This window comes from Vulpes lagopus, chromosome 2 (genome assembly GCF_018345385.1).
Source record: "Vulpes lagopus strain Blue_001 chromosome 2, ASM1834538v1, whole genome shotgun sequence".
Taxonomy (NCBI): domain Eukaryota; kingdom Metazoa; phylum Chordata; class Mammalia; order Carnivora; family Canidae; genus Vulpes; species Vulpes lagopus.
Genome location: NC_054825.1, coordinates 73,760,256 through 73,783,962, shown reverse-complemented (window position 1 = coordinate 73,783,962; position 23,707 = coordinate 73,760,256). Strand labels below are relative to the sequence as shown.

At 39.9% G+C, this 23,707-nt stretch overlaps 1 protein-coding gene across 2 annotated transcripts in view; it reads right to left on the bottom strand.

Annotated features, from left to right (window-relative positions):
• The window catches only part of INO80 (INO80 complex ATPase subunit), a 136,496-nt gene that overhangs the window by 32,987 nt on the left and 79,802 nt on the right, over positions 1–23,707 (bottom strand). For both annotated transcript variants that reach the window (XM_041743315.1, XM_041743314.1), the window contains exons 25-27: positions 12,522–12,662; positions 6,874–7,099; positions 2,620–2,747 (exon numbers count right to left, since the gene is read on the bottom strand). In XM_041743315.1, the coding sequence (XP_041599249.1) occupies positions 2,620–2,747; positions 6,874–7,099; positions 12,522–12,662 (495 nt within the window). The remainder of the gene's footprint in view (positions 1–2,619; positions 2,748–6,873; positions 7,100–12,521; positions 12,663–23,707) is intronic.

Here is a 23,707-nt window from a genome sequence, read left to right as displayed (position 1 = left end):
ACGGTTAAGGAATGTTAGCAGCTGTGAAATTCAGTTTTCCCTAATTTAGAATTCTCCATAGAGAGATCAACCACATTTATTTTTTAATTTTTAAAAAGATTTTATGAGAGAGAGAGAAAGAGAGAGAGGGGCAGAGACACAGGCAAAGGGAGAAGCAGGCTCCCTGCAAGGAGCCTGAGGTGGGACTTGATCCTGGATCCTGGGATCACGCCCTAAGCTGAAGGCAGACACTCAACGGCTAAGCCACCTCCAGGTGTCCAGAGATACAACCACATTTAGATAAGGTTCTCAAGCTGCCATGTTTGCAAAAACTACCCACAACGTCCACATCCTCTCAAACGTATCCAATAAATCTGCTGGATTAGAAAGAGATAGGAAGCAAACTGGTGGGTACGGTTTATAGCACTCATCCTGAGCAAAGCTCATTATCATACTTTGAATCACTTATTTTGGTAATATTTAGGAGTACCTATAGTGTATAATACATAGAATAAGGAGCCAAAATGTAGGGCTGTATGAAATCTAAACCATCTACACTCCCCTTCATCTGCCAGAGCTAGCTTATTTTTTGGTAGCTTACCTCACTTAACTCCTGAACTTCCCCCTTTAATATGAAGCAACCTTTAGGACTTCAAAATACACTGACATATAGCCTTGGGAAAAAAAAATCATTTACAAAATCTTTTTTTTTTAAAGATTCATCCACATATTCATGAAAGATACAGAGAGAGAGAATGGCAGAGACATAGGCGAGGGAAAAGTAGGCTCCTTGCAAGTAGCCTGAAGTGGGACTCGATCCTGGATCCTGGGATCACGCCCTGAGCCAAAGGCAGACACTCAACCCTGAGCCACCCAGGTGTCCCATCACTTACAAAATCTTTATCATATTGCTTTTTCTATAATTCAGAGCAGTGCAAGATCATCATTACTTCATCTGTACTTCCCTGACTCTTCAGGACAAGGCAAAGTGTATTTTATCTAAAAAGAGCCCCAATAAAGAAGAGTTACTCATATTTTTAGACTGTTGGCATCATTTGGTTTGGACAGAACATTAAAGATACAGGCAGTCTTTTTATTTTGAATTATTACTGTTAGGACCTTTTACATAGGTAAGATCTGCATCAAACATGATGGCTTAATCACTTCTTTTACAGTGATTTACAGCCACCAGTACGTTTTCTATCATTTAGAAATAGATGGCCTGTTTTATAGGACAAGACAGAAAGTTCAGCCACTTGACAGCATTTGAGGGGCTAAACCAATCCTGTATTAAATGCCAAACTTACTGATTAAATTGATCTCAAATATCATGTGTTATGTATGTCTCTTGCTAAAAGAAGCTGCCAAATTATTTCAAAAGACCTACTACTGAATTAACAAATTACTATGAAATCCTTTTTTTTTTTTTTTTTAAGATTTTTTAAATTTATTCATGAGAGACAAACAGAGAGAGAGAGAGAGGCAGAGACACAGACAGAGGGAGAAGCAGGTTCCATGCAGGGAGCCTGATGTGGGACTCCAGGAACATGCCCTGGGCTAAAGGTAGGCTCTAAACCCCTGAGCCACCCAGGCATCCCACTGACTGAGAAATTCAGTAAGCCAAGCTTGGCTTCCAAAAACCTACAACTTCTTCTCTATGCTATCCTTTATTCCTTCTGTGCTGATATCCCTTTTCTCTTATTCCTAAATAGGGATAATGATGGTCCAGTTTCCATTTATTTACTATCAGCTACTCCCTGGAATAGCAGGATTAGGATATGAAGTCTTAGCTATATAAAGCCCATGGAAAAACCTGCGAATATTTATACACTACTTACATCCAAGTACTTTAGCTCCCTGACCAGCGGCTTTCCAACTTTCTAGCACTAAATACTAACTGGTAGTTTGTGATGATTTGTCCTTTCACGCTCCCATTTCCATGTCCATGACTTCCTCTCCCTCAAATAATTAGCCTCCACGCAGACAACAAGGAAGCAGAGAAAACGTCAACACAGAAGTAACTAAAGAAACAGAAGATGCCCTGCACAGTAAAACAAGTTGTATCTTACCATAAATGAATAGTTGTCAACTCTGATTGCATATTAGAATCACCTCACAAGCTTTAAATATCCTGATGTCTAGGTCTCATTATTATTAGGCCTCATCTCACTTATTAAATAAGAATCTCTGAGGATGGGGCGAGACATGAATATTTGTTAAAGCTCCTCCAGGAGAATGCAACATATAGTCAAGTTGAGACCACTATATTAAATCAGACCAAACAGCTGTTCTCTGTTTTTTATATAGAGAATTAATCCTAAATCTTTATTTTCCATACAGAATTTCAGAGGACTTTTTAAATAATTCTCAAGCTCTGATCTCCTTCAAAATTAAGGAATTTCTTCCCTAGTAATGGAAGGAATAGGGGATGTTCTGCTTCACTGGTGTATGGAAGGAGATAAAGTCCTTTGTACATTCTCACATCTGCCAGGAGCTGCTTCTCTTCCCTTTATAGACAGTAAAATCACAAAGACAAGTTTTGGGTTTCCATTAAGCAGGACCGACCATTAGTCATAGACATCTGATTCCTGCAAATTAAATGTCAAGGTGTCCTAGGGTCCCCAAGGTTCCTTCTCCTACCTCCAGCAGGTCTATCATCCTGGTCATCTGGGAGTAGATAAGGACCCTATGTCCTTGAGACTTGAGCCGAGTCAGGAGGACATCAAGGGCATACAGCTTTCCACTGTCAGTGATGAGGCTCTCCTTGCCTGGGGAGAAGAAAAGGGAGGGAGGAGGAGGAAACTGTATTTAATTGAAGCAGCAAAATCACTCACTGCAAAGCTGTATGCAGCCAAAATTACTACAACCAGGATGCTTGTCATCCCGAGAGCAGGAAAGTACTCTAGAGAAGAAAGCAAAGCACTGTTAAATCAAGATCCAGTAGTGCTCCGGGAAGAAGTATCCTGAAAGAGGGAGGTGTAGGTTCTCTTCCAGCTGACAGCCCCCAATCAGATATCTGCTGCTAAGACATTTGAAACCTTCTCTGCTCCACATCCTTACTCAGGGGACAGCAGGTACACATGGACATCTAAAAGTGAGGTCCATGTCATATCTGCTCTAAATGACCCAAGAAACTTGTTTTTCCTGTTCATCCTATCTCTAGATATCTGCTTCTGCTAGTTCCGTGGCTAAATGGTTACACCTCCTGAAAGCATGAGAATGTAGAGAAACAGGCTACTCTTGCCTGTCCCTTGAGACACTTAAATACCGAGAAATGCAAACACATATATCCATTCCTGTCCCCTTTTAAATCCAAACTCCTTCTCTTGGATGATTTCAAATAGGCTGGCTGGTAAAAGTCATTATCCTAAACTGTAATTCAATAAAGACACTAAGATTTGTTCAACTTCTCAGAAGGAGTGACTTTGGGTTTCTGTGAAATGAAAATTGCTTTTACTCACTGACTTATGTTTTCTCTTTCCTCTTTCCATTAAAAGAAAAAAAAAGGGAACATTTTAGCTAGAGATCTTTATAGAACACTTAACTCTCAAATTTTCATCTTATCCATTTAGTATCATTCAACTCCCATCACATTTCAGGAAGTAGAGTTTCCTGTTTGCAGACTGGTCCATAAACATGCCCTGAACAATCGCTGCTACTAAGAGGGGAAGAAATGAGGCTGAATGAGCTGGGAGATTTAAGAGTGTATGTGGAAGTAGCTGTGGGATGCAAAAAGGGAGAGACAAAGTATAGACATACTGCACAATTAGGCAATAAAAGTAAAGGAAACGATTAAAAAAAAAAAAAAAAAAAAAAACCAAGGTCTATCCCTAGTTTCTAGGTTTGAACCCATAGTTTTTTTCCCTCAGAACTGCAGAGGCTGACTGTTGAGAGCAATCCAAGAGTTCTCAATGGATATTTCTCTGTTCTCGCCACTATTTGCCAAGTGCACAAATCATTGTATAAACCAAACAAGAACGGATGTGCTGACAGCACCATAACAAATCATCGGCCTCTCTGTTTTTGCTACAAAGCCACAGGCCCTGGATGTTTACTCCTCTGTACTGCTGCCTGCCTTTCCCACCTTCGGAACGCTGCCAGGCCACATCTCTCCCTCCACCACCCCCTCCCTGATGCTGTGGCACACACCTTTGTTCAGCTTCTTTGTTTGGTCCTGTTTAGATTATTGAAATGCTCTTCTTTTTGTTGATCGCCTTACCAACACAATCAAATGACTGCAGCTGGGACAGAACCAAATGCTAGGCCCTCTCCCTGGCACCAGACAAGGAGATCTGTATGAATTCCAAGTCTGATCAGGCAGTGACGCTTTCCTAACAACTTTAACGTTTTCTTCTGGTCATGATTAACTTTCTCCTTTAACTGGATTCCCTGGGATCCTTCAATTTTGATAGCTCCTAGACACTCCCCACAGAGCTACCCCAACAGCTTTAGTTTCTTTTTTCATTAAAAGTACAGGAAGGTGAAAAAAAGAGAAGGCCGTATATTTTTTAGTCCTTGAGTAGAGTAAGCAAGCTAAGCTCATCAGATTTCTGCAGCCTGCTTATCTTCACTCTCCATTCACATTCTTCTACTCCCTCATCACAAATATTTTAGTATATAGAAATCTGTATCGTGTCTGCAGTCTGAGAAGCTTCATCTCAAAATCATGATTCAGTGGTTTTCACACATTTCTGCTTCTCACATCCCCTTTCCTTCGCCAACTACAATGATCTGATGCTAAGATTAGGAGGCTCAGAGATGAAGACTCACACAGGTCCTGAAGGACAGAACTCTGACGCACCTGAAAGAGGCAAGAGTGGCACGTGTTGTTAGCTGTTTCTGTGTATGTGGGAAGTGAAAGAGGATGGACTGGATTTCTTTGGACTATCCTGAAAGAAAAGGCCTAAGCACAAAGAGACGGTAGCGATAGCCTTAGAATATTTAAACAACGAATAATATTTCTGCTTCTCTGTTAAGTGTGTTAAGTTAGCACCCAGTACTTGTCCTTAGAAAGATACACAGAAAAAAGAAGCTTCTTTCCCTGCACACACTGCTGTCTTCTGGGTCTGGCATCCATTACCCAATTTTTTAGGAGCTATCAAAGTTGCACCAGACAACAGCACCACCTGTTGCTAAGCAGGGCGCAGAGCCAAGAAGAGCACAATTCCCTAGAAATTAGGCTGATTATGCCAAGTCAAACCTCTCTTTAAAACAGGATCTCAAAAACTGTTGTACAGACCCTATCCTACTTTCTTGCAATGTTTTCTATGATCCTATAGTACAATCTTACGGTATTTTTACTAAGACACAAGTTCTTACTGGCCACAGTGTAAGAGCCTGCTTAGAGACAAAATGAATATATCCCATAGCAGTAAAACTAGAGTAAAAGATGATATACATACTTTTTCCAATAAGAGGAGACTTTTGAAAGGACTATACATCTTTCTCCTAGTGAAACAGGGAGATGCATTCAAGGTGTGAAATCCAGATTTTGGTCTTTGGGGGACTATACTGGAACCAATCCTTCCCAAGAAAATAGAAAATGCAAAAGTACAGGAAAAAAAAGAGATAAAATACAGATTTCAGTGGCCCCCCCCCCAGCCCCCGATGCCTTGCTGCCCTGCCCCAGCCAGTCTACAGAGTACAATGGGGTTAGTGAGGAGCTGGTTGGTTCTCACAGTAAACAGCCAGTGAGGCTGGCGCTTTTTATCGATGCGAAAAGAACTCAGACACTTCCTGCTATTTAAACAAGGTCCATTTTTCTTTCAAAGAACAGGAAAAGCCACAAGAGATTCCCACAGCGCCAGCAATAAGCCTTCTACTCCTGTACTGGGAACTTAGGAGCTAGAGTGAAGAAGGGAGAAAGAATAAATAAGGTGTTGTCTTGCTTCTTTCAACACCTGTGCTCATCCTCTGCCTGGGATTCTGGGGTTTCCAGACCTGTTGGATTTTAGCATTCTATTCCCACTGCTAAGTCTCCTTTACAACTGGACTTTCCTCTTGTTTTCTAACAATACACCTTCACTCACCCCTTTCAGGTGTTCTAAGTCTGCTTATACTATGAGGCCACATCCATATTGCTCTCATAAATTCAAAATGGTATCTTCTAGTTCAAAGCACCTCCACAGCTACTACCAGGCTGACTCAAAGTCTCCTGACATGTGGCAGATTCTCTTTTGAATGCAGAGCTCTAGTTTATTTCCATTATATCCAGTAAAAATAATACAAAGTATCAGAGAATCTGGACAACCAAAACTAACAGGGTAGCTCTCAACTACCACCCCAATCTGCCAGCAGGTGTAAGCAAAGAACATAAGCCTATGAACCCTGTGTTCAGTTTCCTTAAAAGTAGTCTCACTCAAGCAAAGATGAAAACCTAGTTTCCTTTCAACCCTCGACCTTGACTCTAGGAGGTCTGGGAATCTGCTAGAATTTTGGCACAAAACACACTGTTTTTCTTCTGGTTATCATTCAGATCTCTAGTGCTCCGTGCAGGATACTGTTTATGCTACTTCAACCAGGCTTTCTGAGAGTGACGACATTCTCATTCACTCTACTGGCAATGGCACAAGACAACTGTACTCACTCGACCTGGAGCCTTTCCTACCAACTTTATTTCTTACGTCTCCTCCCTCACTTTTTTGAAAGGGTAGCATTCCTTTCTCAGCTGTAAGCTTGTCAAAGGAGAGTACGTAAGCACAAATCTGAAAAACATTTCTCTCTTAAGTCATAAATTACTTAAGTATTTTTACCTATAAAGCTAAGGGCAAAACAGGAAGCAAACCCCAAGAACACTGAATTCCAAATATCTAAAGCCACCACATGGAGTATCTCTTTGGTTCTTCCTCCCTTGCCACAGCTGGGAACACATTCCCAAAAGAACAGAGCACTTACCTGGAATCCTGATGAAAGACCAGCCATTCTGAGGCCTGATGCTCCACAGTCCTCCAGCTGGCTCTGGGAAGAACTGGGATCGTCGATTTAGCCAATCTGCCGCTAGTTCAGGGGCCCCATTTAACAAACACTGCTTGGCTGCCAGACTCCCTCCTTCCTTCAGCACTCGCCGCTCATATTCTGCACTTCGGTCATTGCAGTAAGAATCCAATGGCACTGCGGTAACCTGCAGTGAAATATTCATGAGACAGCTCTTGCACATTTCCTATACCCCAACTTTGAAATCAGACAAATGTGGCTAATTCTTGGACTAGTGGTTTTACCTTCCTTATTCTGACAAATAAGCAGCCCCTAATAATAACTGACTTAGTGAGCTGGTCTAGGTAAAAGGCCAACCTCTTATAGTATGTATCTGCAGCAAACTAAAGATCCAAAGAGTGCTAGAGTTTGCAGAAAAACTGGGATACCAGTCAGGAATAATTCTATCACAGATGTATACATATCTGATCACTCTGCCACCTCCCCTCATTGCTGGATAGTGTTTCTAGCAAAGTTCTATTAGCCATACACAGACTGGTGAGATCAGAAAGGGACTTGCAACTATGCAGTCATTATTAAAGAATGAAAAGAGTTATCGGCCTGATGAATTTAAAGCTGTCTTTAATGCTTTTGTGGCAAAACTCTCAAGTTTATGAAAACTTCTTTCTCCTCTTCCCTGACCTGGTTGCTGACTGACAAGCCTAATGAAAGAGAAGACAATCTTTCTTTCAGGCCATAAGCTGGGATATGGAGGGGTGGAGAAAGCAATTGCCAGAGAGTAGTGGATTCATTTCTTGGCTAGGACAGGGGCTATGCACAAATTCTTATCTCCCCACAAGGTGCAACAACACTGAAATGCGGCCCCCCAATGGAATAGAAGGCTCCAGCCAATTAAGAAACGGGCTTTTTAATCCTTTAGTGATCTGGGTCTATTCCCACTCTAATAAGCATCTGTGTATTCAGATAGCTGTGAAATCACCTGATTAGAAGCCTGAGTTACCTTCTGTTGAAATTTGGACGCTGTGATTATCTGCAAGCTCAGGTTGATAAAAATGCTAACCTCCCATTATACACAGTAAATTGCTCAGAAAAACCTTGGAGCCAGATCAAGAGATGGGGAGAAACTGGGTATAAGGAGCAAGGGCAGAGGAAGGAGAGAGATCAGAACATAAAACACAGGCTGTACCTAGTTAGCTAGTTCTATTGTTGCTATTATTTCCCAGAAGTGAGACATTTAGGAAAATATATCTTGCTATTAATTTTTCTACTTTCATGCCCATCAATCTTTAGGGCAATGGAATGGTTGTCAAGTTCTGGTACACATAAGAATCTTTGTAGGAGCATATCTAAAATGCAGATTTTGATCCAGAAGGTCTAACAGAGAAGCCAACAGCTTTAGGCTTTTAATGAGCACCTCAGGCCAAGCCTTAATACTGCCCTAGGGTACATTAACAATCAGCTAGCTGATGATGGGGCTGCAGATGCCTCTGCTGGAAACTATAGGATACCAAAACAAGAGAAAGAGCATCATTTACTAATAACCACAGGGTCCTCTACTCTGGTTTAGATGAAGCTGAAAAATGAGTTTGCTAGAGAACAGTGCCATCTACAGTCCACGCACAGAACTACAGGGAGGGTCACAGCAAGTTGGGCCCCTGCAGCTCCAAAACCCAGACAGGCTCACACACAAATCACCTTCACATACAGTACTAGACACAGGTGTTGGTAATCTCCTATCATCTTTACCCACTCCAAAAAGAGTCTGTTCTGTTGCCTCTAACTAATTCCTTTTTTGCACCAAAAGCTGAGCACAGACAAATGAAGACAGATATAAAACACAGGTGGATAAAAACTGGATCTTTCCTGATGTGGCCTGTCCTAGCAGTAGTTCAAGCAGCTTTCTACAATCTAGGGTATGAGTCCTAGAGCCTCACAATCAATAGTGGCTGTACTTTCCTAACAGTGATATAAGCAGCTGTGGTTGGACTACAGAAGCATGACTGGTTCTATATACTATATATACTCTTAGATGAGTAAAGCATATTTAGTCGTTTCCAATAAGAGACTCATACTGACCAATTTTACACTCAAAGATAACAGCTTTGTTTTTATTTTTGTTGCTTATTTTATAGAAAAGCAGAACTGACACTGCAATTATATAGACTTCAGGGGGAACCTGGGTGGCTCAGTCAGTTAAGTGTCTTACTCCAATTTTGACCCAGTCATGATCTCAGGATTGTGAGATCAAGTACCTCATCAGGCTCTGTGCTGGGCATGAAGCCTGCTTAAGATTCTCTTTCCCTCTCCTTTTGCCCCTCCCCCACTCACTCTTGCACAGGGTAAATGTAATGTAAATAAATACATAAATAAGGCTTCGCACCCAATTCTCCAGATGAAAAGTCAAAAGCCAGTAATTCAGCATGAAGGAATAGGGGAACACTGGCACAAGGAAAATGTGTTTCCTGCCTAGAACTCACTCCTAGGCCCTTCTATAGTTTAAAAACAAAACAATTTTTTTCTAGTTATAAACTTTCACATATTTTCCAATTTCATTTTGCGATATTCTTCCAAGTCCAGGATTGAAAACTAGGAGGTATGTGAGGCCCAGTTCTTAGGGACATATTTTTTTAATGTTTTGATAAGCTTCTTTGGCAGGAGCCCTGGATCAAAATATATGCAGAATCACAGAACGTCGTATCATAAGTATGTAAGCAGTGAACTCAATGAGGTCCAAAAGGAGGCACTTTTAATTAAACTGTGCTTCCCAAGTAAGCTCTATCCTAGACAGCCTCCACCCATTCTGCTAACCCCAAGTGGCCTTCCTGATTGCTCAGAAGCAGGGGGGAGATGAAGCATGACATACCATTTTTCCCTCCGCACAAATGGAAATGTATACTCCCTTCAGTCTCATATGAACTAACCTCTGTTTCTTGCTTCATTAACTCCCTAAACTATAGTATCTTCAAGGGCTGTCTCCTCAAGCATTTAGTGCGTCCTTCCTGAGGACATGTATACTCCTGCTCTAGCTCTAGAAAGCGTGACCACTCCAAGCGCTTCAGTTTTTTGGTAAGATGGATTTCCAGGATCTTAGTTTATTAACCCTGCAGGATTATTTCCTTCAGCTAATGAGAAAACAGCTCCTGTGATTTCTTCCAGAACTGACCCTAAAGTTTCCATAGCACAAGATAGGGACATGAACTTGTTTTAGCTCAAAGCCAAGGTTAAGACTTCAAAGGAAATCAGCACCTCCCATCCACAAATGGGTTAGAAATCAATATAAGATAACCAAGGTATCTCAGGATTATTCACACTCCAGACCTGATGTGAAAAGTAAAAGCTTATGTATGAATGTATAAAATATTGACATATTTAAAGCTCCTCTTCCTGTCCACATAACCACAGTGTAATTACTCTCATTTCAGGTTTGGAACCTGCTATGTGAAGAAACTACAAAGAATTATGGAAAGAGGAGCTGAGTAGGAAAGGAAGGTACCGGGGAGGAATGCTTCAGCCAAATGATAAAAAGTCCCCTATTCTCTGCCTGCCAACACACCTTTATAGTATTCTAGCCTTCTTCAAGCTAGTCACCATTTATTGTTCTTTAGGGAAACAGCAGCACGAGGCATGATAATTTAGATTTTGGGCTCCTCAGAAAACAAGTCTTCAGTTGTACTGTTGGGGTATTACAGGTATGAGGATGGTGGGAAAGTGACGTGGTTCTTTACAATGGTTGGCTACAGAGCTATGAGTGGAACAAATGAAGAATTTTTATGCCAGTAAATGCAATGACAGCCTAAGGCAGCTTGCTTTTTAATTGGCTCTATAAATCACTGGGGATATGAGAAATCAAACTATCTGGATATCCCTCTCTGAAATCTAGACTTCCTCTTATTAGGCCACTCAGTATATACACATCAGATCGGGAGGGTGAGAAGAAAATGAACCATACAACTATGAAGCCTGAAGACCACTTTCCACAGAAGCAACTGACTTTAGATGTTTTCTAGAAAAGGTGCATTTCCTTGCATCGACTTAAGCTTCAAAGACCAAGCTTCAAAGACCTGTTCTTCTTCTTCTTCTTTGGAAGAACAGGATACAAAGAAAATCTAAATACTTTCTATTTAGATAGCCAATATAAATCAAAGTTGACAGTGGTCTGGGAATCAAGTTCATGTAGTACAGGGTCAGCAGAAAGAAGGGAAAGCAGGCAGGAGTCAATGGGACTCATTTCTACCATCTCATTTCCTTTTTTTTTTTAAGATTTTATTTATTTATTCATAAACACAGAGAGAGGGGCAGAGACACAGACAGAGGGAGAAGCAAGCTCCATGCAGGAAGCCCGACGTGGGACTCGATCCCGGGTCTCTAGGATCACACCCCAGGCTGCAGGCAGCACCAAACTGCTGCCCCACCGGGGCTGCCCCTACCGTCTCATTTCCATTCAGCTTTCTTGGGACCCTCTGCCAGATTCTGACCTTTGAGAACTTAATAAAGATACAAGCTGATGTAAAAATGACAGAAAAATATCACCAAGGAAGATTCAAAAGGCTCCACCTTCTTTAAATAGAACTATGAACACAGCTTAAGTGTAGAATAAGTGGAGAAAACAAGGTGAAACACAGAAGGGTAAGAAATGTTGGCCTCTAGAGCATTTTGCTGGCTAACTGAAAGATGCCCCTTACAGCAAAAGGAATTGAGCCAGGAAGACAGAAATGTGTTCTCTGCTCTAACCAGAGTCTGGCGCATCTCTACTCTGTGCCTCTCCCTTCATATACTTCTTCAGAACTGTGAGAGAGCTTCTGTCTAGCTCTGATCAATGACAGGAAAGAAAGGAAGAGGTAAGTAGAGTAAAAAAACACTGCATTGTGCAAAGGGGAGCCTTTGCAGCGATGGTATTGGCAATTATCAGAGTATCCTGTTTTCATAAATGGAGTATTAGGAAGGATCTAACAGATGCTCAATGCTGAAACCACAACAGAAACTGCTCCCAACCTGCAAATAAAACTAGGACTGCTAAATGGTGAATACAGCACAACAGTCGCTTTTCAGAGGGAACATACTTGTGAACCACAGTCTAGGCAGGGCTGCTGAGGAAAGTGATGGAACACCAGAGGAAGAAATTTTTTGATGCTGGAGTGTTATGTTTCCTTTTGTTATTTGGAGACTGTACCAAGGCGATAAGGCCAGATCAAATCTCCCTTCCAATCTGGCTCCCTCCTCTGAAAAACCCTCAAAAACCTCAATGCAGGTAACAAATGGCTCTTTTTCCTTTTCAAATATTCCGCTGTCCCTGACCCTGCTGCTTGGTGATAATCTACCTGACAGATGGCTTGCTCCCATGGTAGTTTAGAGCCCCCACCTAAATGAAAGGAACTACACAGGAGAGACATTGCCAGGGAAAGAAGTCATTCCCATCTATCATACAACAGTTCTCAAACCAATGCCATTTAAAGGAAAGAATACTGTCTTGGGAAAGCCAGGACCACATATGTCTCCTAAATACTGAAGATTTATGTTTCTTACGGTCCAAACAGCTTAAAACAGTTCTGTTTAAGATTGGTTTATTTCTTCAAGTATCTATTTTGTCTCTTCCCTCCTGTGGCACTTACTCGTGGACTGGCCACACACAAAAAAGATGGCAGTTCAGTGAGCAGGCAGCAACGAAGCGAGGAGGTAGCTGATCTCCGCTGATGGATGACCTGGTCTGAGTAGCCACTCACTGCTTTGCAGTGGCTGCTGAAAACCAGTGACTACAAAACAAAAAATGCAAATTAGTGTCATTGGCAAATATGTCATTACAAGTTTAATGCAAGCAAAATGGAAAAAAAGTCACATATTAAACGTCTGACTTAAACATATTCTTCTTACTGAATATTGTTAATTCTAATAGATAATAAACCAGTAATTAGAATTAAATGCATAATACAGTCAAGGTCTATGCTAATTTTTAAAAACATGGTTTTATTAATATACTGTAAGCAAGTGGCATTTCTAATTCTATCTTTTTATGGAAGAGATACTGTTAATTATAAATAGAGCAAAACTTTCATTAGACAAAACAAAGTATATATGAGGGGGAAGTTTGGTTCATTTGTTATACCATGAATACAAACTCATGTCTTGCATTAAAAACATGATGGCCAACAATATTTCCTTCTAAATTTTTCTATAAGGCACATTAAAAAAATTTATTTATTCATGAGAGAGACACAGAGAGAGGCAAAGACATATGCAGAAGGAGAAATAGGATCTCTGTGGGGAGCCTGATGCGGGGCTTGATCCCAGGACCCCAGGACCCCAGGACCCCAGGACCATGACCTGAGACAAAGGCAGATGCTCAACCACTGAGCCACCCCGGTGCTCCGCTCTCCCTTTTAAGATTTAAAGTAATCTCTATACCCAAAGTGGGGCTCAAACTTACAACCCTGAGATCAAGAGTCGTATGCTCTACTTACTGACTGAGCCAGCCAGGCATAGCCTGTTTAGAATCACATGTGTATACTAACAGTGCAGTGTACAGCTGACCCTTGAAGAACGTAGTTTTGGAATGTGAGGGTCCACTTACACATGTATTTTTAAAAAAAATGCAAATACAAATGTAAATGTATTTTCCTTGTGATTTCCTTAATAACATTTTCTTTTTTGCAGTTTACTATCTATAACACTGATAACATACAAAATTTGTGTTAATTGGCTGTTTATATTATTGGTAAGGCTTCCTGTCAACAGTAGGCTATTAGTAGTTAAGTTTTGGGGAAGTCAAAAATTATACTTGGATTTTTGACTGCAAAGAGGGTCGGCATCCCTAACTGCTGCATTGTTCAAGGATCAACTGTAGTTCTAGTAAATTAGCTTGTCTTATTTATTCAGTGACATCAATACAAGAGGTCAGGAAAAGAAAACAATTGCTTTAGTTCCTTTATCTGACCACTTAAAAATATGTATAAATTCTTCATTTGTATTACTGTTTCAATACAGTTTAACAAGACTAAAAGTTCATATTAAAACTTCAGTTCATAGGCATTCATGCAAAAGATTTTTTAAAAGTATGCAATGTTCACATAAAAGAATGTGTCAGTGGGATTATAGTGTTCTTTATTACAGATGCAATTCTTCAGTGCAATGCTAGACATTTTATCTTTGGATCTTCATTCTTGATTACTTCATTTTTTTCTTTATTTTTTTTTTCTCAGATAAGGCAGGTTGTAACCTGAATAACTATATGGATGAAGATAATACATACACAAGGTAGTCAAATTTATACATTGTTATAAGGTCAAGAAAACAAACTGCAAGAGAACAGTAAACAGGACTCTGTACAGAAGAATAGCTATAATTCCAGTACCAAAATCTTCGAGGACTGAATCTCTTTCAAGGCTTCTTTATTCTGTAGGTATCTTTTCCCAAAATAAATGGGCTCTTCAGGATCATGATTCCAGAGAAGCCATCTCAAGTTGTCTAGCAGAATATGTGTATCATAATCCATTTCCATGAACCAATCAGCATTTTCTAAGTAATAGTCATGAACAAACTGAAAGACTTTAAAACTGTTTCCAGGGGAGTTGGGCCATGTCCAATGGTTTCTAACCACACTGAATACTTTACAATACTTTATCACAACATTGGGTCCACGTAGCTTTGGCATGTTTAATATTTTCCTCTGGATGTTGACATCCCTGTCATTACCCAGAAAAGAATTTTAACCTTCCAATAGTTTTCAACCATAATCTGCATTCTCATCTTTATGTTGGTGAGCATGTACATTGAAGTTCATCCACCTCACTATATATTTATGTCCATTACCTTCTGAATGCCTAAGGTGAGGATCATTGCAAAGATGATTAGACCAGGTATCATCCTGTTCTTCCAATACTTGATACTAGATAGCTAAGAACATACACTTAAAAAAAAAATCCTATTCCTACTGCAAAGAAGGTAGTCATTTTTCTTGTTTTCTGCATGCACGTTTTTTTATTATTGGTGATAAGCCCCCTTACCCCTCTTCCAGGAGGTAGAGAGATGAGTCTAGTGGCTACTGCTCATGTCATCAAGTTACAGTTGTAGTAGGTTCAGGACTGCTAGTTGGGGTGCCTACAGCCATCCAGGTAGGTGAGGCAGCAGCAGCTGACCTAAAGACCTCTGAATTGTTTACCAACTTCTAGAGTACTAAGTAACATCTCTGCCAGAGATAGTTATCCTCATTTTAAGTATTCCCAAATGGCAAAATTAAACAAAGCCCATTCCTTACTTCATTCTTAAAATGTAAAGTTGAAAGATGAAAGAATATTTCCTTCAGTTATCTTCTCATCAACACAATTTATTAATAAGAAAGTTAACGTTTTAGCTATAGAGAGTCCTTTTAACACAATGTTATTTGTGATACCTTTTTGGAAAAAGCCTAATGATAACTCTACTCCCAGAGGTGGTCATTCACAAATTAAAATATGTTCACTTGTCTTAAATGAGCTAGGTTAAGATAGTATTCTCATTGGAAGTCACTAAGGCAAGGTGATTTATAGCTTTAAGATTAAAAACAAAACCAAAACCCACTAGCTCAAAATGCTTATACACAGCCTTATTAGCTTTAGAGAAATCCTGAACACCTCCAGCATATTTTATTCAATCTATTTTTATTTTCTCGGGGATCCCTGGGTGGCGCAGCGGTTTGGCGCCTGCCTTTGGCCCAGGGCGCGATCCTGGAGACCCGGGATCGAGTCCCACATCAGGCTCCCGGTGCATGGAGCCTGCTTCTCCCTCTGCCTGTGTCTCTGCCTCTCTCTCTCTCTCTGTATGACTATCATAAATAAATAAAATTTAAAAAAAAAAAATTATTTTTATTTTCTCTATACTTTTTTTACATTATTTTCTGTTAACAGTGGTTCCATCAATTCTTCCTCAGTACAGATGGTCCTTTAATGTGACACTACTCACTATTCCCTTCACATAACGACATGAACTAGACACTGCTCCCTACAAAAAAATTTAATGCTTAACACAATAAGGGACACCTTAAATGCCAATACCTAAGATGCCTGGGCGGGGGAGGGACAGAAAAAAAGGTTCATTACCGCTTTAGTCTGTTTTGGACTAAAACAAATTAGAAAAAAAGACAATGTCACACTATGGGAGACATGATTTGGTTATGATATGGGCACAGGTTTTGCTGTTCTGTTGTCCCTTCCTCATGCTCTCGAGTGTCTTCATTATCCCATAGGCATTGGCAGCTTTGTGTATGTCTTGCTACCAGAATCACAATATGCACATAGCAGAGGTTAGGCTTTTGTAAAGAGTCTTTTGGCACTATGCAAAAGTCTCAACTGAAAATAAGTTGGGCAGGAAGATAGACCTCACAGCTGTAAACTTCCTGGCATAGTACAGCAGAGAAAACATACAAATGTTTTCCCCCTCAGATACAGATCCATTTAACAAGGGGCCATACTTTATTCTCCATGTCTTATTTAAAATTAAAAGGAACATTTATGTTACCATTAGATTTTCATTGCTCAGAAATTAATTTTCTGCTTTTGTTCTTAAAGAATATATCAAACATAGGTATAGACAAAGGTCTCATTTTATTATATTATTTTGCTTTTTAAGTGTTTATTTCAATTCCAGTTAGTTACCATACAGTGTTATATTAGATTCAGGTGTACAATATGGATTCAGTACCCACAATTCCATAATTCACTGGGTGCTCATCATGACAAGTACCTACTTAATCCCCATTAACCTTCCCCCAAGCCCTCTGATCTCTGGCAATCATCGGTTTGTTCTCTATAATTAAGAATCTATGAGGAGAGGTCTCACTTTATTTTATTTTATTTTTTTAAGATTTTATTTATCCATGAGAGACACAGAGAGAGAGAGAGAGAGAGAGAGAGAGACAGGCAGAGACACAGGCAGAGGGAGAAGCAGGCTCCATGCAGGGAGCCTGTTGTGGGACTTGATCCTGGGTCTCCAGGATCACACCCTGGGCTGAAGGCAGCGCTAAACCGCTGAGCCACCCAGGCTGCCCGAGGTCTCACTTTAAATGAAAGGGTGTAGTGGGTGTAGTGTTTATAGACCAAACACTAAACTACATGGATTCTATTTTCTGATATTTTAAGTGACCAAACAGAAAGGGAGAAAATAAAGTACAGGAAAACCCTGAATACAATGGCTTCCTAGGGCATTGGCAGCTTTCATGATCTCATGAAGTAACGACAGATATAAATACTGTAGTTGCAAATTAACATTTAGCAGATGAGTTTTTGAAAACTTCCTGTCTGCAATTCTTCATCAATAGCCAGTCAAAGCTCTCTAAGCATTTAATAGAGACAATGTTTAAAACTTAAACACACAACATCTTTTTAAAAACAATTCTTGCTAACAGACACACAAAATAAATGAAGATAAAACAGAGATGCTCCCAAACACAGTTCACACCTATGGCAGCTCGATACTAGGTATAGTTCCTGGGGAAGGAGCTTGGCAGAGCCACTCTCACTGCTCTTGTACACGTAGGCCTATAATGGCTCAGTGCAAAACAAATGCTGAATGCTATTTCCCCTTTTTGCCTTTTTTTTTTTTTTGGTAAAAGTAAAAGTCCTCTTCAGATTTCTTTTGGTTAGTGAAAGAGGTACAAATGTAGGTCTTAAAAGCAAAGTGGAATAACCTTGAGCTTTTGACAAGTGGGGGACACTCTGAACTCTGCTTCTGCCAATCATCATTTTTAACTGGTTATAGCATAAAATCTGCTTTGCCTCCTCAAAAGATGACTACATGGTATATATTCTATAGATTCTGGATTTTGTCTTTATTCTTCTAAGCAAAACAAAATTAAAAAGAAAAAGATTCTTTTTTTTTTAAAGATTTTATTTATTTATTCATGATAGACATAGAGAGCGAGAGAGAGAGAGGCAGAGACACAGGCAGAGGGAGAAGCAGGCTCCATGCCAGGAGCCCGATGCAGGACTCGATCCCGGGACTCCAGGACTGCGCCCCGGGCCAAAGGCAGGCACCAAACCACTGAGCCACCAGGGATACCCAAAGAAGAAGATTCTTATGTGTAAGACTTGTACTCTTTAATCCTTACAAAACTGTACAAGAAAGGAACTCTAGCCAGAGCTCACAGTGGGGAAGGAGGTGTGTGAGAATGAATTCATGAAAAATTTGAACTACTATTCCTTCTTAAAATTCTCACCAGTAAAGCAAGGGTGGAGCACAATAAAATTAAGTGGAACGTAGTAAACCATTCTGACTTCTCCACAAGTATCACAAGAGAAAAATATCAGACAAACATTCACATCAAATAAGAGAGTTTAAAAGGCCCTAAACTTTGTTTAAAACATCCCTAAGTGTCATCTGATTTGTGTCCTTAGCCTAGTTCCTTAGTTCCTTGATATTTATATATCATTCCAAAGCCAGTATTATGAGAAAGGTACTTCCTCGAACTCTCTAATACAGAATTCAAACCTAACATTCACTGCAGAGTGAGAACAGGATCTTACAGGTGCACCTCTGGGGGGTGGAAAAGCTTCTGTCTAGATTTATTCATATCCATGGTGGGAAAGAAAGAGGAGAAGACTGGGTTAGACTGCCGAATGACTCAGCAGTATGGGAGCTGAGGTAGTTTATTGGGAACAAGATGACAAGAAGTAGCTAAGTCAACATTCATTACCTGTCTTCTAACAGGAATGAGAACAAAGCCTTTACCTGGATGTGAGGACTGGAAGCTGTACTTAGGAGACAGGCTGCTGGAACAATAACTACCACTCTTTATAAAACAAATGAAGGCACAGAAGAGAATGAAGGGTTTTCTGCAGTAAGAGGACAAAGCTGAATGTGGAAAAATTAATTCAAAGCTAATTTGATAGCTCCAAAAGAATTTTACGTGAAATTATTATTTGAATAGTACCAGAGAAATAATTCTGACACTTGCTTCCAATTTTAGCACTTCCCCTTGTCTTTGCTCTCAGGTCTGTCCACTCAAGAATAATCCCAAAGGTGCCTGGCTGGCTCAGTAGGTAGAGCACTCAACTCTTGATCTCAGTGGAGCAAGTGACTCTTGATTTCAGTGTTGTGATTTTGAGCCCCATGCTGGGCACAGATTACTTTAAACCCCCCCCCCCAAACTTCACCTTTAAAAACTGATCTTGAACATGGAATCAACTTGCATGTTCTTCCATCAAAACTTTGTTGTTCTTGTCTTAAAGGTTTTATTTTTTCTCCACACTCAATCAACATGGGGCTCAAAATCACAACACCAAGACACAGATTGAGCCAGCCAGTGCCCACTTCCAACAAAAATGAAATATAATTTTTATTTACTTTGCATAATAAAACAAGGCTATTCTATCTAGCACCACAAAAGAAAGCAGAGTTGGAGAAATAGTATCTCTTCATTATGTTTATAAATAATCAAGGTTACACAATCAGAATTAAGTAGGCAAATCAAATAAAAATACAAGATACAGAATACTATTGAGATTGCAATGAAAAAAAATTTTCTCACAAGGACTTAGGGCTTATGACCAATGAATTCCTGAAGATAAAAGTCAAATGTCATTCTGTGTTTACTATTTTCCTCAGCCAGCATTTGCTGTGGCTAATAAAACTGAACAAAATGAGTAACAAAAAGCAGGGAGAGATACCAACATCCTTTAACCAATTTAAGAACTTTCATGATGTCACAGTCAGAAGCCATCAATAGCCTAGCCAAAATATCAGAACTGACAATATCAAAACAAACTTTATGATGAAATAATATAAAAGCCCAACAGTAAGAGGCTCTGGTCATTTTAAGATATGTTCATAAAAAAAAAAAAAAAAAAAGATATGTTCATAAATTCTCTGGTAACTGGTAACTTTCTCTTCAAAAGTAGAGCCTAGTTCTCTACTCTTAGCGTAACTCCCAAACCTAGATCAAAAAAGGCTCTTCTTTGTGCTTTTGCACATTTTTTATGTCATGTAAGCTTAGTTTCAGAGATTCCAGAAACTGTAAAACTTTCTTTGTGGCAGAGAGTATCTTTCCATTAATTACAGAGCTCACACCAATATTCAGTGGAGTTTTCTACCTTATAAAAAGGGTACGCCTGGGTGGCTCAGCAGTTGAGCATCTGCCTTTGACCCAGAGCATGATCCCAGGATGCAGGATGAGTCCCACATCGGGCTCCTGGCAGGGAGCCTGCTTCTCCCTCTCTGTGTCTCTCATGAATAAACAAAAACAACAACAACAACAAAAAAGGTAGCTAACTGCTTTGCTTCCCCACCAATTGTGTCTCTTGCATATTCAATTTCCTTCTTTGCAGTCTTCTTCCATTTTAATCTTCAAATCTGAGTCTCCGCTTTCCCACAAATTCAACTTTGATTAAACCCAGAGTCCCTCCTGAAATACCTCTCTATTCTTTTTTTTTTTTTAATTTTATTTGACAGAGACAGAGAGAGCACAAGGAGGGAGCACCTGGCAGAGGGAGAGGGAGAAGCAAGCTCCCCGCTGAGCCAGGAGCCTGATATGGGGTTTGATCCCAGGACTCTGGGATCATAACCTGAGTCAAAGGCAGACACTTAACCAAATGAGCCACCCAGATGCCCCTGCAACTGGCTACCAGATTACTCCTTCCAATGGCTTCACAGTAGCTACCAAGTTTATTTCCCCAAGACTACAATTATAGCATCTGTGGAAGAATGCAACTAAAAAAAAAGGCTAAGACTCCTGGTTTAATAACTAAATCCCAAAAGACTGGCATTGAAAGATTCCTTTCTGGCTTTTTCTCTTGTTTAGCTCCAGTCTTTGACTTGCAATATCCTTCCTCCTACCCATTATCTCTATCACTCCAAGTTCAACTAAAACAACACCATTTCGGGATCCCTGGGTGGCGCAGCGGTTTGGCGCCTGCCTTTGGCCCAGGGCGCGATCCTGGAGACCCGGGATCGAATCCCACGTCGGGCTCCCGGTGCATGGAGCCTGCTTCTCCCTCTGCCTGTGTCTCTGGCTCTGTCTCTGCCTGTGTCTCTGGCTCTGTCTCTCCTTCTATCTCTCAAGAATAAATAAATAAAATCTTAAAAAAAAAAAAAAATTAAAAATTAAAACAACACCATTTCTACAAAGACTTTTGTCCATTTCAATCTAAAGTGATTTCCGATTCTGAACTTTACTACTAATTATCCACCATCAATCTGGCAATTAACTATGTCTTCTTCCAACGTTTATACTGAATCATTTTTGTTTTTAAAGTCTTTCTAGGGCACCTGGGTGACTCAGTTGGTTAAGTGTCTAACTTTTGGTATTGGCTCAGGTCATGATCTCAGGGTCATGAGATCAAGCCCTGTGCCCTGCTCCAACCTCAGCAGGCAATGTGCTCAAGATTCTCTTTCCCTCTGCCCCTCCCTCACCCCTATGCACTCTTTAAAAAAAAATAAAAAATAAAAAATAAAAATAAAAAAATATATATATACATATGTATTATATATAGCAGTACCTAGGTGGCTCAGTCAGTTAAGTGTCTGCCTTGAGCTCAGGTCATGGTCCCAGGGTACCTGGGGACTGAGTTCCTAATTGGGCCTCCCTGCTCAGCAGGGTGTCGGCTTCTACCTCTCCCCTGCCCCTCCCCCTGCTCGTGCTTTCTTCCTTACAAATAAATAAAATCTTAAAAAATATATATATAAGGTCTTTTTAAGTCTGCGTGTATGTGTTTACTACATGGGTGAATGCTTTTTCAAACCAGAAAATAGGGACCATGCCTGTTAACGCACCCTGCCCACTGCAGACACTACCTGACAAGTTAGCATTAATTATATATGCTCTCTGTGGGAGTAGACTGACACTGGGAGGAGGCTATTTTTAAAAATATTTTATTTAAATTCAACTTACCAACATACAGTATATAATACCCAGTGATCATCCCATCAAGTGCCCTCTTTAGTGCCAGTCACCCAGTTACTTCATCCCCCAACGCTCCTCCCCTTCTGCAAACCTTTATTTCCCAGAATTAGGAGTCTCTCATGGTTTGTCATCCTCTCTAATTTTTTCCCCACTCAAGTTTCTCTGGGAGGAGGCTATTCTAAAGGAAGCCTGAACCAGCAGAGGAAAAGGAGCATTAGACAATCCCTGATCATTAAGCCAAGATCACATTCTACTACCAGAGATTCATTCAATCAATAAGTTCTTCTGACATATAGATCAATTCACCCATTCACTGCAACTGGCCCTTGGTATTTAACAATTAAAAACAGTATGGAGAGAGAAAGAAGAGTGTGTGAAGGAGTATTTCCCCCAATTAATATTGGGCCCTTCCCTCTATCATCATTCCTTACTCAATTAAGCTTCTTTTACTATCCAAACTAGTGGTCTACAAAGAAAGCTTCATAGCCAAGATTAATAAGGTAAGTAATATTAACATGTTAGTTAAAGTGTATCATTTTAAAGAAAATAATACACAGGTAAAGTAGTGACAATGGAATTTAGTATAATTTAGTAACAGGGGGAAATAATCAAAAAACATCTGGGACCAGTAGTCTACATATCTACAATGTTGAAGAGTTTAAAATATTTATAAGCTGATTCTAAAATTTACATAAGAATGCAAAGAGCCAAGAAGAGCCAAGGCAATAATAAAGAAAGATGAAGCAGAAGATCTATGCTACCAGTTATCAAAACCTATGAAGCTATATATAGTTCAGACAGAGTGATACTGGTTCAAGGATAGACAAATGGACTTCCTAATGGAACAGAAAAGGGCCCAGAAACAGACCCATACATATACAACCACCTATTTAGCAAAAGCAATGCTGAGGGCAGTAAGGAAAATCATTTCAATAATTGGACAATAAATGACAATCCTTACCACAGACTAAAAAAACCACAATTCCTTGTAGGTTGGAATGTGAAAGGTAAATTAAAAAAAACTTATGGAGGAAAACAGAGGATTATCTTCATGACCTTTGTATATGCAAAAACTTCCAACAGGACACAAAAATGTTAACTATTTAACAAAAGACACCACTGAGAGTACAAAAGTAAACTGCAGAGTTGAAGATAATCTGCAATACATAAAGACTACAAATTACTTTGAAAACATAGACACCCTCATAAAAAAATACGATCTTTGAATAAGAATTCATAAAAGAGGGCATGCCCCGGTGGCGCAGTGGTTTGGCGCCACCTGCAGCCTGGGGTGTGATCCTGGAGGCCGGGGATCGAGTCCCATGTCGGGCTCCCTGCATGGAGCCTGCTCCTCCTTCTTCCTGTGTCTCTGCCTCTCTCTCTCTCTCTCTCTCTCTCTCTCTCTCAATAAATAAATAAATAAATAAATAAATAAATAAATAAATAAATAAATACTTAAAAAAAAAGAATTCATAACAGAGGTTATCCAAATGGCTAATAAGCATTAGAAAGGGTATTCAATATCATTATTCATAAGGGAAATGTAATTTAAAGCCTCAGTGAGATACCATGGCACAGAGGGGCTAAAATGAACAAATAACATTACATTCTGGCAAAGATGTGGAACAACTAGAACCTCTCACATGCTGTTACTGAAAGTGAAAATACTGGTCCAATTGTTTCAGAAAACTGTTTGGCATTATCTATTAAAGATGACCATAAGCATACGTTATGATCCAGCCATTTAACTACTAGATCTATACTCTACAAAATACATATGAATTTTCACTAAAAGATGTGTATGGTAATACCCACAACAGTAGTATTTATAATAACAAAAACTAGAAAGCACCCAAATATTTGCCCACAGCAACTCTTGGGAAAGCAAGGAGGACATAGCAATGGAGAGGGAAAAGTAAATGGTAATGGGCA